This window comes from Sceloporus occidentalis, unplaced genomic scaffold (genome assembly GCF_023333645.1).
Source record: "Sceloporus occidentalis isolate IW3139 unplaced genomic scaffold, rSceOcc1.0.p SCAF_14, whole genome shotgun sequence".
In the NCBI taxonomy this organism is placed as follows: Eukaryota; Metazoa; Chordata; class Lepidosauria; order Squamata; family Phrynosomatidae; genus Sceloporus; species Sceloporus occidentalis.
In genome coordinates, this window is record NW_028316994.1 from 4825755 (window position 1) to 4841826 (window position 16072).

Here is a 16072-nt window from a genome sequence, read left to right on the forward strand (position 1 = left end):
AGAAATCTAAGAGGTGTTATGATAGGTCTGTTTAAATATTTGAAGGGATGCCATATTGAGGATGGGGGTTTCTGCTGCTCCCAAAAATAGGACCCAGAGAAATGGATTCAAACTATAGGAAAAGAGATTCTGCCTTAACATTAAGAAGAACTTCCTGACAGTAAGCGCTGTTCGACAGTGGAACACACTCCCTTTGAGGATGGTGGAGTCTCCTTCTTTGGAGGTTTTTAAACAGAGGCTGGATGGCCATCTGTTGGAGATGCTTTGATTGTGTATTCCTGAATGGCAGTGGGTTGGACTGGAATTATGGTCCCTGTGGTCTCTTCCAACCCTATGATTCTATAGAGATTATCACACTTCATTTTTTGTCTGATCCGGCTATGGGCTGAGAACTGGCTGGAACAGCTGAAAATGGGTGTTATCGCACAGCAAAACGCCACCAATGACACTGGGTGACTACAACCCGTCTCTGAGCTGTGCTTAGCCTGCCAATTTTCAAGGACGGGGAGCTTCTGTCTTTACAAAATTGGTGGGCTAAGTGCGGCTCAGAGAGGGGTTGTAGTCACCCAGTGGCATTAGTGGCGTTTTGCTGTGTGATAATAGTAACATTAGTGGTAACCTGTGAGTTACTTTTCCAGATTGCAAGAAAAATAAGAATTTATAACAATTTGGATGAGCAGAGCAATGACTAAGTAACTAGTTCCTTTTAAAAATAATGTTCCAAGTTCTACAGTACTTAGGATTGTTTCTTTACATTCCAGTATTGCAGACAAAGGTCAAACCTGCGCATTGTAAGAGACACGGATCAGTTCTGATGATGAAATGTCTATAAAGAATATTTAGGAGAGTGCATCTTGGATGAATTGTGAGGAGGGGCTTGTTCATGCAATTGACACATGCACTTTGTGGTGTAGTGGCAAATATTGATGTCCAGTTACTCATCATGACTCTCATAGCCCTGATCCCTAAAGTGAGACCAAAAAGGCCAGCAGTTGTCTTGATCCAATTCTGCAAACTAATTCTAAGCAGTTTTCCTCTCTGCCACTCACAGGTCTTTCGGAAAGCTAATGGATCTTAGGACTTTATCACATGCGAGGAAATTGGTAGTTTAAACAGTGATCATCCTGTGAAAATTACAGGATCGCAATTAAAATGTGATTGACATTTTCACACATAGTGTGATAAGAGAGCCATTATCTCTGGGATAACCAGGCAATAAACAGCAATCGTTGACGGGATTTTAATCGCTTTTCATAGTGACGTTGTGTGAAAAGCTTTATTGTTATTGCGTGGTTTTTATGGGATATTCCCAGAATAATGGCACTTTATGTGTGACGTCATGTGAAAATCTTAATAGCGAATGTGCAATTTCCATGGGATAATCACCGTTTATACTTACAATTGTCCCCGTGTGATAAAGTCCTTAGTAACCAATTCAAGACCATGGCACCCCCAAATACAAGAGGGATTACATTCACAATGGTATATTCTTGCTGGGAAAATCTCCCTCCCAGCTGTGGAATTATGGGGATTATAGTCCAGCACATCTGGAAAGCTACCAGTTGGGAGCTGCATAGCAGGGGTGGGCAGCATAGGAGGCTCCAGATGCATCTTAAGTGCAGCTCCCAACAGTTTGCTCTGTGGGCCATGCTGACTATGGGCTGATGCGAATTGCAGCCCAACCTTTGGAGTGTTACCCCACTGTGTCGTGTAAAGGTATTTTGCTGCAATCTAATGAATGCTTACTCAGGAACAAGCCCCCTTGGGAGGGTTCAGATATATTGCTCACCACATTAACCTAGGGATTCCCTGGACACACCTTGATTATAGTGCTCCATCTCTGGGGTTCCTTTTGCTCTGCCCAGTGAATGGTGCCTGGATTTGGTGGCGTGAAGGTGAAGACGAGTGAGGAATCGGAGTCTGAGGAGCTTATGGCTTTGCCCAAGGTCACCGCAAACCTGCTGGCAACTAGCAGCTTAGCCAGGGATATTTAAAACCGTCCCCTCCTAAGCTGCCGGCTCCGTTGCCTTGAGCTGACGTCAGCTCTAAAGGGATCATATCGAAAGTCAGGACAAGATCCAGGTGTGTATATGTGTGAGAGATGCTCTAGTCTGAGAAAGAGTGGTGTAAAAGGCCCAACCAGCAGGGAGAGCCCTTCCTCAGTCAAAACAGCATAATGTAGGTATCATTCTGCAGTCTCTAGTAGGGAAGAATACATTGGGCCCTTGGTATCTGCTGGGGTTTGGTTCCAGGACCCCTATGGATATCAAAATCCATGGATGTTTAAGTCCCTTATATAAAATTGCAAAATCAAGGTTCTCTCTCTCTCTCTCTCTCTGTGTGTATGTAATATATATATTAATATTTGCAAGCCGTTGATGCTTGGATCTGTGGATAAAGAATCAATGGATATGAAGACCTAACTGTACTTACCCACAGTACTAATATAGAGAGCCAGCATGATGTAGTGGTTTGAGTGCTGGACTAAGACTCTGGAGACCTGTGTTCGATTCCCTTCTCGGCCATGAACCCGCTGGGTAGCATTCAAGTCACATGCTCTCAGCCTCATGGGAAGGCAATGGCAAACCTCCTCTGAACCAATTTTTGGGGTTGCCATAAGTTGGACAGGACTTTGAAGGTACACAATACACACACACACACACACCTCTACTAATATTAATCCCCACCCTGATATCAGAAGAAAGGGACGTAGGGTGCGGCCTGGAAGTTACTACTAAGGGTCATATAGACCAACCCTCTTCGGCCGTGCAGGAATACATAGGATTCTAGAGGTGGAAGTTACTACTAAGGGTCAAATAGGCCTACCCTCTTCAGCTGTGCAGGAATACAAAGGATCCTAGAGCTGGAAGTTACTACTAAGGGTCATATAGACCAACCTTCTTCGGCTGTGCAGGAATACATAGGAGGATCCTAGAACTGGAAATTACTACTAAGGGGCATATAAACCAACCCTCTTTGGCCTTTCAGGAATACAGATAATTCCAGAAAGTGGGAAGGGAAAGGATTAACTGGGATAATTGGGATAATTTGCCATGGAAAGAAGCTGAGGACAAAGGGCAAAAAAGAAAGAGAAACTGGTACATTATTAAAAGCAGGTGAGAAATTGGGAAGTCAGAAGGTTTGAAGGAAAAACACAGCAAAGTGCATGAACACAGAAATTACTATTTAACACAACCATTTTTATTATACAATAACAATAGTAGGACTGTCTTTGGCCAGCCTTTTTGGACTCTCTGCTGCTGGTTTTGCCTCCTTTATTTATTTATTTATTTAGGTATTTATATCCCTCCCTTCAGCCCTAATGGCTCTCAGGGCGGCTTACAATATTATTTTTAATGAGACAGTTCCCTGCCCTCAGGCTTACAATCTAAAAGACACGAAACAAAAGGAGAAGGGAATGATGGAGGGAAAGGGGATGAGGTCCAGTGGTTCTTCTCTCCCTAGGGCCTGGACCAAGGCAGATGGATTGGAGGGAGGGCTCTTCCTTCTTCCAGGCTAGTCCTGATGGAGCTGGACTTGCCTGGCGAACTCCCTCTCAGGCCATCAGATGGCAGTTGTGGAGGGCTCTTCTTCTTCTTTTCCTCCATCTTCCCTCCTCTTCCTACTCCTCTTCTTCCCCTCCTCCTCCTCTTCTTCTTCCCCTCTTCCTCCTCCTCCTTTTCCTCCTTCCCTCCTCTTCTTCCTCCTCCTCCCCTCTTCTTCTTCCCCTCTTCCTCCTCCTTCCTCCTCTTCTTCCTCCTCCTCTTCTTCTTCCTCTTCTTCTTCCCCCTTCCTCTTGTTCTTCCCCTTTCCCTCCTCCTCTTCCCCTCTTCCTCCTCTTTTTCTTCCCCTCCTCCTATTTTTATCTTTTTCTTACTTTTCTTCTTTCTCCTCCTTTTCTTCTTTTGGTTCTCATTCATTTTTCTCCTCCCCCTTCTTCCTCCTCTGTTGTTGTTGTTGTTGTTGTTGTGTACCTTCAGCTCCTTTCCAACTTATGAGGACCCATTGAAATGCCCAAATGTGCTTCATGTGTGTTTTGGAATGGAGGGGGGTGGCTTAGCCAGAAAGGGAAGTCCATTGCTGGCTTTGCTGCCATCTGTCTAGGAGTAATGGCAAAATGTCCTCCATTTTGATCATGCCTAAGAAACATGCATTTATATTAACATTTTTTAAAAAATCATCAAATTTCTTGCGTGTCCTCCGTGTAAAAAAATTCGTCCTACATTTTAAAAATTTGTCCTACATTTGTCCTACATTTGTCCCGGTTTGGAGGTCCTGACTTATGGCAACCCTAGGTAGGAACCTTAGAAAATGAGAGAGAAGTCTGTATGGATGGGAGGAATACCAAAGGGGGTCTCTGGAAGACAGCCCTTTGCCTCTGTTGCTAAGAGAGAGAGAAGAGGAGAAAAAGAAGTTCTTAGGCCCGTTGCCGACATTTTGCTCACAGCCCATCTGTGCCAGCTCTGATGGGAGCAGCTTCTGCGTGGGCACCTGCCGCCTCCCCACCAGCCTGACAAGATGGTGTGTAAGAGCAAGAAGGGGGCGGTGATGGATGAGGACTTGGGGGTGCTCCAAACCCTTCTAGGCGCTCTTCCTTTACCCCCCACAGCCCCCCAACCTCAGGTCACTAAGGCCTGTTTCTTTGCATCTACACAGAGCCTAATTACACTGTCCCTTGAAGTGACGGAGAGGGAAAAAAAGCCTTCTCCCCCACCCAATCTGCCCACCAAGTCATACAGCCCATTTTTGATACTCTTGATTCAAAAGATGCCATCTAAAGACATCTGACTCTGCTAATAGAAGGGGTAGAGCGCAAAGCATTTTTTCTCTTGACTTCTGCTCTTGGAGGAGGTTCAGACTTTTTTTTTTTTTGCACAGCTATGCAAATAACCTCACACATTCCAGTTTTGTTGTTCACACTACACTCGTCCCTCCACCTTTCTGGGGTTAGGGGCACAGGACCCCAGTGAATGTAGAAAAACTGCAAATAACAAAAGCACTTATGTTTTTACCTGAGGGAACACTTCTCTAGGAATCTCTAGGTCCTCCAGTGCAACTCTGTGGTCAATGTTTTCCAGACACTGACCATAGAATTGTGCTGGAGGAGCTACAAAGGCCTAGTGGAGTGTTCTCTCTAGGAATCTCTAGGGTCCTTCAGTGCGACTTTTGGTTAAAGTTGACTACAGAGTTGCACTGGAGGACCTAGAGAGAAAATATTAATAAAATCCATGAAAATCAAAGCGGCAAATGTGGAGGGACAACTGTATTTTTAAAATCTGAACCACATCTATATTCATCTCTGTAAGTTTTGTTGCTCACACGTGTCAGCATTGCGAATAAAGATGGAGTCAATGAAGTACGTGTATTTGAAACACGTTCAAGGCACACAGAGATTTATCCAGGTTTATCCCAGGTCTGTTCATATCAGATATTCACACAACCAACAATGAAAATCTTTTAGAAAAACTTCAGTGGGTCCCAGTGGCATCACTACGGTTGGTGTCACCTCACTGCAATAGCTCATGTTGTCACCCCCCAGGTAGGCAGGCACCCCAGGGGAGACAAAATGGGGAGCAAACAGGAGGGGGGCAACAGAAGGAAAAGCAGCAGCGGGAAGGAAGGGGCTCTCACTGTCCACCCTGACTCGCCTAACTACCTTGCCACTCTCCCCATCCTACCAATGCTGCCTGGCACACACACACAGCCACCTCCCTCTGCCAATTAAGGTGCCCCTGCCATCCTCCTGCTGCTGATACTCCTTCTGGGTCTGACAGCGTGCTGGCCAGGTAGGAAAGGGAGGCAATAGTGTCAGGAAGGGGAAGAGTCTTGGCATCACTGTTGCTGATGATGATGACAACACCTTCTTTTCCCAGCCAGCCATCACCCCAAACCTAGAAGGAGATGATAGGTGGCAGCAGCACCCCACCCCAATCAGAAAACACAGTGGGCAAAGAGCAGAGCTGCCCTAGTTGATGGAGGGTGGCAGCCGGGGGTTCTTGGGATGGATGTTAAGTAACCACTCCACCAGGTGTCACTTCCCTTGAAGTGTCGCCTCCCTTGAGCTGTCCCTAGGTGTGGTCTGCATCCCCTGCACCCTCCTAATGATACCGCTGCTGCAGCCAGGCTACTGACAAGGGCTGGGTACCCCCTTGTTGAAACAGCTGCATTGGCACTTATCCAGGCAGAATTCAAAGGGAGCCCTGATGGCACAGTGGTTAAATGCTAGTACTGCAACCATACCATTGTTAGTTTGATTCCCAGGCTCCAGGTTGACTCAGCCCTCCATCTTTTCATAGGTCGGTAAAATGAGTACTCAGCTTGTTGGGGGCAGTTGACTTACAGATTGTAAATCACTTAGAGACTGCTGAGTTCACTATGAAGCAGTATAGAAATATAAATGCTATTGCTATTGCTAAAGTGCTGTTTTTTACCTTTAAAACCCGAAAAGGCTTGGGCCCAAACTATCTGAAAGACTCTGGCGGGTTACAAACCGCCATTTGGAAAAGGAGTGTCTCTTCTAGACGCCCCTTGCCTTATCATGGACTCAGTCCGTACAAAATGGCGGCGCCCTGTTCATACGGGCACTGCCATTTTGACGTAACGGACGCTCTGCGTCCGCACATGGCACCCTGGAAGTGACGCCACAAGTGCGCCCTTTGGCACTCGCAGCGCCTCTTCCAGGGCCTGAGATCGCGCTCCTTCTCTGCAGCGTCCGGGAGCCACGCCGTTTAAAGGCTGCGGCTCCCCGACGCTGCAAGCGGCGGCGGAGGGAGAGCGCTACAACCCGGTGGTTTGTAACTCGCCCAAATCTCCTTTTATAAGCCAGGGTATCTGTAAAGATCTGCAGAGAAGGGCTTTCTCGCAGTTCCACCACTCCCACAGGTACGGTTGGTGAGGACTCAAGAGTAAGCCTTCTTGGTAGTCATCTCAGATCCAGTTCAATGAGGTCCACTGAGTTGATGTTTACTGTCTATCCATGTAAGAAATCTCTAGATGACACAACAATTATAACAGTATTTTTCCAAAAATCAACATGTGTGGAAGGGGAAATGAGAAGACTGGCATTTTCATTTGCATAACAAATATACTTGTACCAAGTCTCATTGAATTTAGAAGGGTTTTGGTTATCTTTATATGCCCTCACTTTTTCAGTTAATTTATCCATCAGCATGATATTTCAGATTACAAGAAAGTAACAAGGCTTTTAAACCTCTCCACTTCTCTAAGCATGCTGCCAAACATCAATACAGGATCAGTTCTTTATGGGACAGATATTCATTGACGTTATTAAAAAGAGATAGTAATCCCAACTCTGCCGATAAAGAAATTGTTTGTGATGTAAATGTATTGATTTCTGCCAATACTGTACTACATTCTAGAAATGCAGTACTCATAGGCATATATGGCTTTCATATGTGCCTTATTTGAAAAGCTCCAAAATGAATATTAAATACAGGAATACTCAAGCCCCTGTATCTTGGCTCTTAAATAGGACTGGTTTTGCAAAATCTTTTTCCTTTATACAAAAAGTTCATAATGAAGTTTGGTCAGGGTTTGAGCACCATCTGGAATTGGTGCTGTAAGCAACTGAAACAAATATGTAAATTTTGGGAGGAGTGACATTTTCATTACTGTTATGTGGCCTAGCCATGATGGTTGCAAAGATTGCCAAGCATTTTGTTTTAGTATTTTACAAAAGTAACTTTTCAGGGCTCAGAGTCAAACAACGTAGGAACTCAGTGGGTGTGTGTTGGGGGGGGGGGGGGTTCTGATCATCCCTGGAATCAGGACTGGACAATTGTTTCTGGGCAAGTGTCAACCTTAGCCCCTCTGACCCATTCTTCTCATCCTGGCTCTGTTTACTATCTTGGTTGCCAGGATCCTCGAAAGGAAGCAGCCAGGAGGGGAAACCATTGAGCTGACGGAAGAGGGCCGGGCTGTTGAGGTCACAGAGAAGCACCAGCCAGTTGTCGACTGCACCTGCTTTGGCCTTCCTCGCCGATATATCATTGCTATCCTCTGTGGCCTAGGCTTCTGCATCAGCTTTGGCATCCGGTGCAACCTGGGTGTGGCCATTGTCAGCATGGTCAACAACAACACCGTCTACGAAGGGGACAAAGTCATTGTGAAGGTGAGGCATCTAACAGGGGTGCTGGCTTTGATATTTTCCCCCCTCTCAAGCAGTCCAGTCTATTCCATGGCAGAGAGACTTTCAAGCTCTGATCATTTTGTGTAGTCAGAAGAAGAGTAGGAAGACTTTTTAGTCTTCTTAGAGGAGACAGCATCCTCCACCAAAACCATCAGATCAGAAAAAAGACAGAAAGAAAGAGAAACCTTTTTTTCAAAATGATAAGAGTAAAGGCAGTGGTTCTCAAATGGTGGGGCAGAACCCCTGATGCGGTGGTGAGAGTTGCTCAAGGAAGGCAAGAGATTTGGAGACCCTGCTCCTTCCTCCTCCTTTCAAATTTCTTATGTGTAAAATGTACACATGCATTGAGTTAAATATTGAATTTACATAAATAAAACTGTTCTAATTTGAACAATTGTTTTATTTTGTGTGCGTATTTTCATTCACACATCTATGTATGCTAATATTTTAACATTTTATAAGGAATGAAATATGTACACTACATAAAATAATTTTATTCATATACTATAATGAGGGCGGAGGATGCAAATCTTCATGTAAGTATAAAAGGGTGTCCCAAAAGTAAAAAGTCTGAGTACCACTGGAGTAAAGGGATAAGGGAGAGAAGAAGAGAGGAAAAATCCCCACAAGGAGAAAAAGAGGTGGAATAATGACAAAAAAAGAGGCAAACGGAGCTCTGCTCTGGGCGCAGGCAAGATGGCAGCTGCTCAAGAACCATTTTCTTTGATTATGTCAGTTGTCTTCTCTGCCTGTTTTGAATGGTGGGTGGGTGAAATCCACTTTGGGTGGATTCCTTCTCCCACTAACCCAGTGAAATGAATTTGGACCTTGGGTTGAAAGACTTTCTCTACTCTTGTTCTAATGCAGGGATGGGAATCATGCAACCCTACAAACTTGTTGGACTACAACTCCCAGCATTCTTCACTATTGCCTATGCTGGTTAGGGCTGCTGAGAGTTGTACTTCAATAATATCTGAGAGAGCTACCCAGTACCCACCTCTGTTCTCATAGCTCTGGGACACAGTGGAGATTTCACATGAGGACGGGATAGGGATGGGATTGCTCCCCTGTCTTTATCCCGTCCATGATCCAAGTGAAAATGATGGCACAAATCATTTTCACATGAAAGCAGGCTGAAAAGTGCTTTCAGCCATTATTGTAATAATGCGTTCTTCTGTTATTACAAAAGACTGGAAATGATGGCTGAAAGCTTTCATGTGAAAGTGATTTCAACTATCAATTTCACTCGCAATTCCCAAGCGGCTGAATGACAGGTTCAGCGCACTTGCGAGTGAAAGTGATTTGCATGATGTGCCTGTTGAACTGAGGGCTGTTAAGCCCCTTGGCAAATAACAAAGGTTGGGAACCTTTGTCCCTCCCAATACAACTGGATAAACAAGTACTTATGTACTGTGGTTTTTAATTATAATTAAAAACAATCCAAACCAACTGTCTGTTCTCCTCCATGCTTCAGAGAGCCGAGTTCAACTGGGATCCAGAGACGGTGGGCATGATCCATGGGTCGTTCTTCTGGGGTTACATCGTCACCCAGATTCCAGGGGGCTTCATAGCACAGAAATTTGCTGCTAATAGGTAAAGGCTGAGAAGTGTGTTGTTTGTTTTGTGTGTGAATGAGAAGTAGGGAATTTGTTACCTTCTAGATCTGCTTAGGCAACTTCAGAGGCCAATTTTCTGCCCGTGGGATCTTTGGGGAGGGACTTCATAAACTACCCAAAATGGCAAGAAAATGAAGGCAAAAGTTTTCAGAAGTAGCTTGAAGTCCACTTCCACTTTTGAAAATCTGATAACTTTAAAATGTTAATCAGTACATATAAAAAGCGAGTTCCCATTCCTTGAGACTTCACTCTTTTTGACCAGAAAATGGTGTCCCAATGAGTCTAGAAAGGTCCCAATAGCCATTAAAGCAACCTCTGAGGGCCACATGCAGCCCCACGGCCCCATTTTGCCCACCCCTATTCTAGAAGTTGCTGAACTACAAGTCTGAGCACATGCATCACACACACAACACAGGTGAAGATATATTATATATTTGCTGCCTTCATTGCAGAGCAGATGGGTGGGTCAAGTTGGATCAGATAATGCAGAAGCTTTGATCCAGCTAACTCAGTAGAGCTTTTAAAATCCTAGGTAAAAAACAACTACCTTTCATTAGCCTGGAACCTGAGTCTTTAACCATCAATGGTGCAACCTCTGCCATAAAGTGTCTGAGGCTATCACCTGAGGCAGGATGCGCAGGGTGTACAGGTTGTATGGTGTGAATTGTTTTTTAAAAAGTGATATTATGGGATTATTTCCTCCATTACAGAATTTAAAAGATGAATGGTGCACTAGTTCTCTGGAAGACCAGAGTTTGAATCCCAACTTGGCCATGGAAACCCACTGAGTAACCTTAGGCAAGTCCCACTCTCTCAGCCTTAGAGGAAGGCAATGACAAACCTCTCAACAAATTTTGGCAAGAAAACCCCATGATAGGGTTTCCATATGGTCACCATAAGTGGAAAACAACCTGGAAACACCCAGCAACAACAAATCAATGCTTAGGTTGCCAAAATGGCACCATCTTGAAACAAGAGGATGATACCCTCAGATTTGAGGAAGGGCAATGATAGAGCAATGTTTGCAAAACACAAAATTCTTCAGTGAAAACATCCCCTGCACAGGACAGAATGTCTAACCAATCCCAATGAGTACTGAGTACATGCTTCATGGCCACAGAAACTATACATATTGTTGCAGGTTGGGGACCAGAAAAGCAGTGGGAGGAGAGGAATGGAATATTGTTAAACTGGGCATGGCTGGCAGAGTAGAATACAGTAGCATTCCATGATGCAACAACATTTTGGTTTCTCAGCTACTAGTAGAGGTGAAAAGCTTTTTAGATTACAGCTTCCAGAAATCTTCTAGCAGTTGAGAAGTTCTTGGGAATCGTAGTCCCAAAATAAACTTGGTCAGGCCTTGCTGTAAAAGAAAACCAAAAACCAAAATGATAACAACTAAAGAAGAATTTTTTTTTGGGGGGGGGGGACATAACTGACAATTATGTGAAAGATAAAATTTGTGACTACTGTTGTTTAAGAATCCTATTAACATCCTCATTTTCCGCCATAGGGTTTTTGGCTTTGCCATTGTGGCAACATCCACCCTCAACATGCTTATTCCATCAGCTGCTCGCGTCCACTTTGGCTGTGTTATCTTTGTACGGATCCTGCAAGGGCTTGTAGAGGTAAGACCTGTACACTCTCTCCATGCATTCTTACTAGCCTGTAGTGTCTACAGTGTTTGTTCTCCACAGCAGTGACAGCCAGAGGCAACCCAAATGTGTGGACCAGTGAATCTACTCTTGGTTTCCATCCTGGTTTTTAAAACAACTATTTCAAGGTGCTGACATCTATTCCAGTATTTGGATCACTCCTTCAAAGGAGTTTATCAGACAAGAGAAATTGGAAGTACTGTATAATCCAATGGCAATCCGAACGCAATCATAGGGTTTAATGTTATTGCATGATAGACTACCACTTGCAAATTTGGGCAATGGGAAGTCAGTCTGAACCCAATCATGGGGTTTCAGGTTATTGCGTGAGTGGTGATCACACACAATTTCGGGCAATGGCATGCTATTTTCGGGCAATGGGAAGCCAGTTCGAATGCAATTCGCATTCACATAAATTTGCTAAACTAGTGAATTCATGTGAATGCGTTCTGGCCCCACTTACTTTTCATTAGAAATTAAGAGAAATTCCTCACATGTGATAAACTCCAAAACTAGCCAAAACCTGGAGTTGATTCCCTGCAACAAAATGTCTTGGGCTTGGTTCTCTTCAGCACTGTTTCATCATCCTTGGCCCTCCATATCCACAGACTCCACCATCCATAGCTTGAAAATATTCTCCTCCAAAAATTCAAAAAGCAAAGCTTGATTTTTCCATTTTATATAAGGGACACCACTTTATAAGTCCATCGTATATAATGAGACTTGAGCATCCATGGATTTTGGTATCCACGGCAGGTCCTGGAATGAAAACCCAGCAGATACCAAGGGCCCACTGTATTTTAGAGAAGACAGCCAAGGTCGAAAGGGGTTGAGACTAAGGAGTTTACCACACAGGGGAAATCCTGTGCAAAAATGGGGCTTTAAACTAGGGAAAAAATGCAAAAGCGGGTTGATTTTCACACGACGTCATTGTTAAACTTGTGTTAACCCAAATGGAAAGTGGAGAGAAAGTAGACAAAAGTGGCTCCTTTTTACTTTCAGAAAATCCCGAAAGCAAAAAGGAGCCGCTTTTGTTTACTTTCCATTTGAGTTAACACAAGTTTAACATTGACGTGTGTGAAAATCAACCTGCTTTAGTGGGTTTTTTCTAGCTTTTAAATCCCGTTTCTGCGTGGGATTTCCCCTGTGTGATAAACTCTTAAGAACCAATTGCTCATTTCGGGGACTACTTTTATTCTCCAAATGAAAGATAGTACTGGTGTTTATGTTACTCTCCTTTCACTCCAGGGGGTTACTTACCCAGCATGCCATGGGATCTGGAGCAAATGGGCACCACCATTGGAACGCAGTCGGCTGGCAACAACAGCTTTTTGCGGTAAAGTTAACCTGTGATGTAGAGCGTTGGCATGGTATAGTTGTTTGAGTGTTGAACAAACAATCTGGGAGACCAGTCTCTGAATTCCTGCTCAGCCGTGGAAACCCACTTGGTGACCTTGGACAAGTCACATTCCCTCCACCTGAGTGGAAAGGAATGGCAAATCTCCACTGAATAAATCTTACCAGAAAATCCCCTATGACAGGATTGACATACATTGGAGCTGAGTGGAGGGCACATAATAATAACAACTTTGTGACCAACCTTATTGCTTACATAGTCAGGGCAGGTCTGAGGATCAAACAATCATTTCTGGTGTTTTGAACTTGCAGACAATATTGATGTCTGGCATGTTAAATATTTTTGAACATAACTTTAATACCGGAGCATGAAAATAACTCATTGCAAGTAATGGTATTATCTGCAGTTTTTACCTTTTGCTTAGTGACAAAATTGTTACTTGTCCAAAAGCAACATAATGACTAGCAACATTAGTCCAAAACACACTGCAGAAATAATCCAGTTTGAGACCACTTTAACTGCCCTGGCTCAATGCTAGAGAATTCTGGGAACTGTAATTTGTGAAATATTTAGCTTTCTCTATAGAAGACTGTTGGTGCCTCAATAAACTACAATTCCCAGGATTTCCTAGCACTGAGTCAGGGTAGTTAAAGCAGTCTCAAACTGGATTATTTCTGCAGTGTGTTTTGGACCATTATTACTTTTTGTGTAATGAGTACAGCTCATGTACTACATGTAAAATATTTCCATTGGAGTTGGGGAGATTTTAGTCATTTTCCTATCTTTTAAAATTATGGAATTATGGAATTCTGGGAGCTGTAGTTTTAAGAGATGTTTAGTCTTCTCTATCAGAAAGCTCTGTAGAACAAACTACAAATCTCAGAATTCCACAGCATTGAGCCATGGCAGTCAGATGCATGTTTTCTGCAATGCAGATGAGACCTTAAAATAACAGCAATACCAAATGCTTAGCTTTAGAAAATGTAACGAATAATGGCCAATGCATTACTTATAAAAAATAATGACCCAAGCTCTGCCTAACACAGCCTTCTCCAACCTTCCCCAGACTAGAGATGTTTCAGTCTAGAACTCCAAGCATTCCCAGCCAGCATCTGGAGGTCACCAGATTTAGAGAAGACTGGCCTAGGAATCCTAAAAACTATTCCAAAATCTAGATCAAAACATTCACATCTTGAGTTGTTCCTTCTGATTGGCCTCATAGTCTGAGCATCATAGATGTGTACATCAAATCTATTCAAAATATCCATTAGAGTTGCTTTTACATTATGGCCCCTTAGCACTGTTAAGGCATTGCTTTTCTGCAATGAAAGTTTGATTAAAATTATGTTTCTATAACAGCATTTACTATAGTGCCTTATTATCCAGCCTCACTCATTTCCATTGCTAACATCCTAGAATGTTCACACAGAACAAAAGTAATATGTTCTATTTAGCAAGGACTTGTGCAACTTTAACTAGTAGCTTCCTCCTAGCAACTTCTGGCCCCTTATTTTTTCCAGTTCAGCATGACCAGCACTACTGGTAAATAACAATAATTCCTGACACACTACACATATTATTATCCTGTTTAACACCTGAGCCTCACAAAGCCATGCTTAGCCATTTATATCTCCTTTTTGGCTCCCAGCATGAATACACCACATTTCTAAACTCCCACCACTATTCATATGGCATCTATCCACCCTGGCCTAGCAACATCTTTCCTTTGTCCTTTGTCCTTCAGTGACCATAGTTATAACTGAACATGTTACTTCATCACCATTCCCACAAATTTTTCATAAAGGTCCTTCCTGGGCAACACTTCACTCCATGCATCTGAGAAAGTAGACCTACTCTATGAAGGCTTGTGCTACAATGTGAAGTTGAAGGCTTTCATGGCCAGCATCCATATTTATTTGCGGGTTTTTATGGCTATGTGGCCATCTTCTAATCTAGAACATGGCCACATAGCCCGAAAAACCCACAAAAAAAAACTTGTGCTACAAGTTCTTTCACACAGTTAGTGTTAAAAGTGCTATAAGATCTCTTTACATACTGATATTGGTAAATGATGGATGAATTGCCCCATAACTGCCCCTGGTTTTCAGTCCCTACTCCCCATAATGGGGTAGGATTGCTTTATTTTGTCTTCTTTTTTCTTCTATGTTTTTTCTTTTTTCATTCTCAAATTGGTGAAACAGAAGATGGTAATTCCAGACAGCTAGTATAGACATCCCCTATTGTTATGGCACAGGTTGTCATGAGGCATTACAAACTGTAGAAATTCTAACCTCTTCCATATATCTTTACAGGCTCCTATGCAGGGGCTGTGGTAGCCATGCCTCTTGCAGGCATTTTAGTCCAATATTCTGGATGGAGTTCTGTATTCTATGTCTACGGTAAGTCAACTAGAGACCAACAAAGAAATTCTGATGTGAAGTCAAAGGCTTTCATGGCCGGCACCCATATTTTTTGTGGGGTTTTGGGGCTATATGGCCATGTTCTACAAGAGTTTATTCCTGTTTCACCAGCATCTGTGGTTGGCATCTTCAGAGAAAGATTCTCTGAAGATGCAAGCCCCAGATGCCAGCGAAACATCAGGAATAAACTCTTCTAGAACATGGCCATATAGCCCCCAAAATCCCACAAAAAAACACTAAAGAAATCTTAGTTTATCATAAACATTTGGCTGTCCAGATGTTTTGGACTTCCAACTCCTTGCATGGCCAAGGGATTGCATACCCCTCCAACTGTCATGATATGGCAGGGGCAGTTCTGATTAATGCTCTATAATCCCACTTTTTCAGAGACAGTACTTTTAAAATGTCCCAGTTTCTTGCTTCTTCTCCTACTTCCCCCCTTTGTCTTCAACTTCAGTTGCTGAAAACTGAGTTCCAAGTACAAAAATAGTTTGCATTCAATTAACTTTGCTGGGGGGAGGGAAGGAGGGGGCAGAATCTTGCCCTTCCCAGTAGGTTTAGGCAAAAGTAAACTGCTGCAATATCTCCTGGTTTAGATGTTCTTCTTCATTGATAACTCCTGCTGTCTTGACCATACTCTGATGTTGCTTGGCCACATGTGTCCTGGTTTTCATATGTGACTTGTTGGAGGGTGTAGGATTGTGGTTGTAGGAATTGCAGTCCTAAAGCTCTGGAGGAGCAAAAATTCCCTGCCCCTGGTTTATCACAGAGGTGAGCAAGCCTTTTTGACCCAGGGCCAAATTTTAATTTGGAAAAGTTCTTGCAAGGGGCGATTTCTGGACGTGGGAACAGCTAAAGTAACAGTGTGGAGCCAG

The 16072-nt window shown here is 43.4% G+C and overlaps 1 protein-coding gene across 3 annotated transcripts in view; it reads left to right on the forward strand.

Annotated features, from left to right (window-relative positions):
* The window catches only part of SLC17A7 (solute carrier family 17 member 7), a 62083-nt gene that overhangs the window by 30049 nt on the left and 15962 nt on the right, over nucleotides 1-16072 (forward strand). For 2 of the 3 annotated variants that reach the window (XM_089481159.1, XM_089481157.1), the window contains exons 2-6: nucleotides 7879-8131; nucleotides 9624-9742; nucleotides 11279-11393; nucleotides 12669-12756; nucleotides 15090-15176. In XM_089481159.1, coding sequence (XP_089337285.1) covers nucleotides 7879-8131; nucleotides 9624-9742; nucleotides 11279-11393; nucleotides 12669-12756; nucleotides 15090-15176 — 662 coding nt within the window. The remainder of the gene's footprint in view (nucleotides 1-7878; nucleotides 8132-9623; nucleotides 9743-11278; nucleotides 11394-12668; nucleotides 12757-15089; nucleotides 15177-16072) is intronic. The other variant, XM_089481158.1, reaches the window with a different exon arrangement.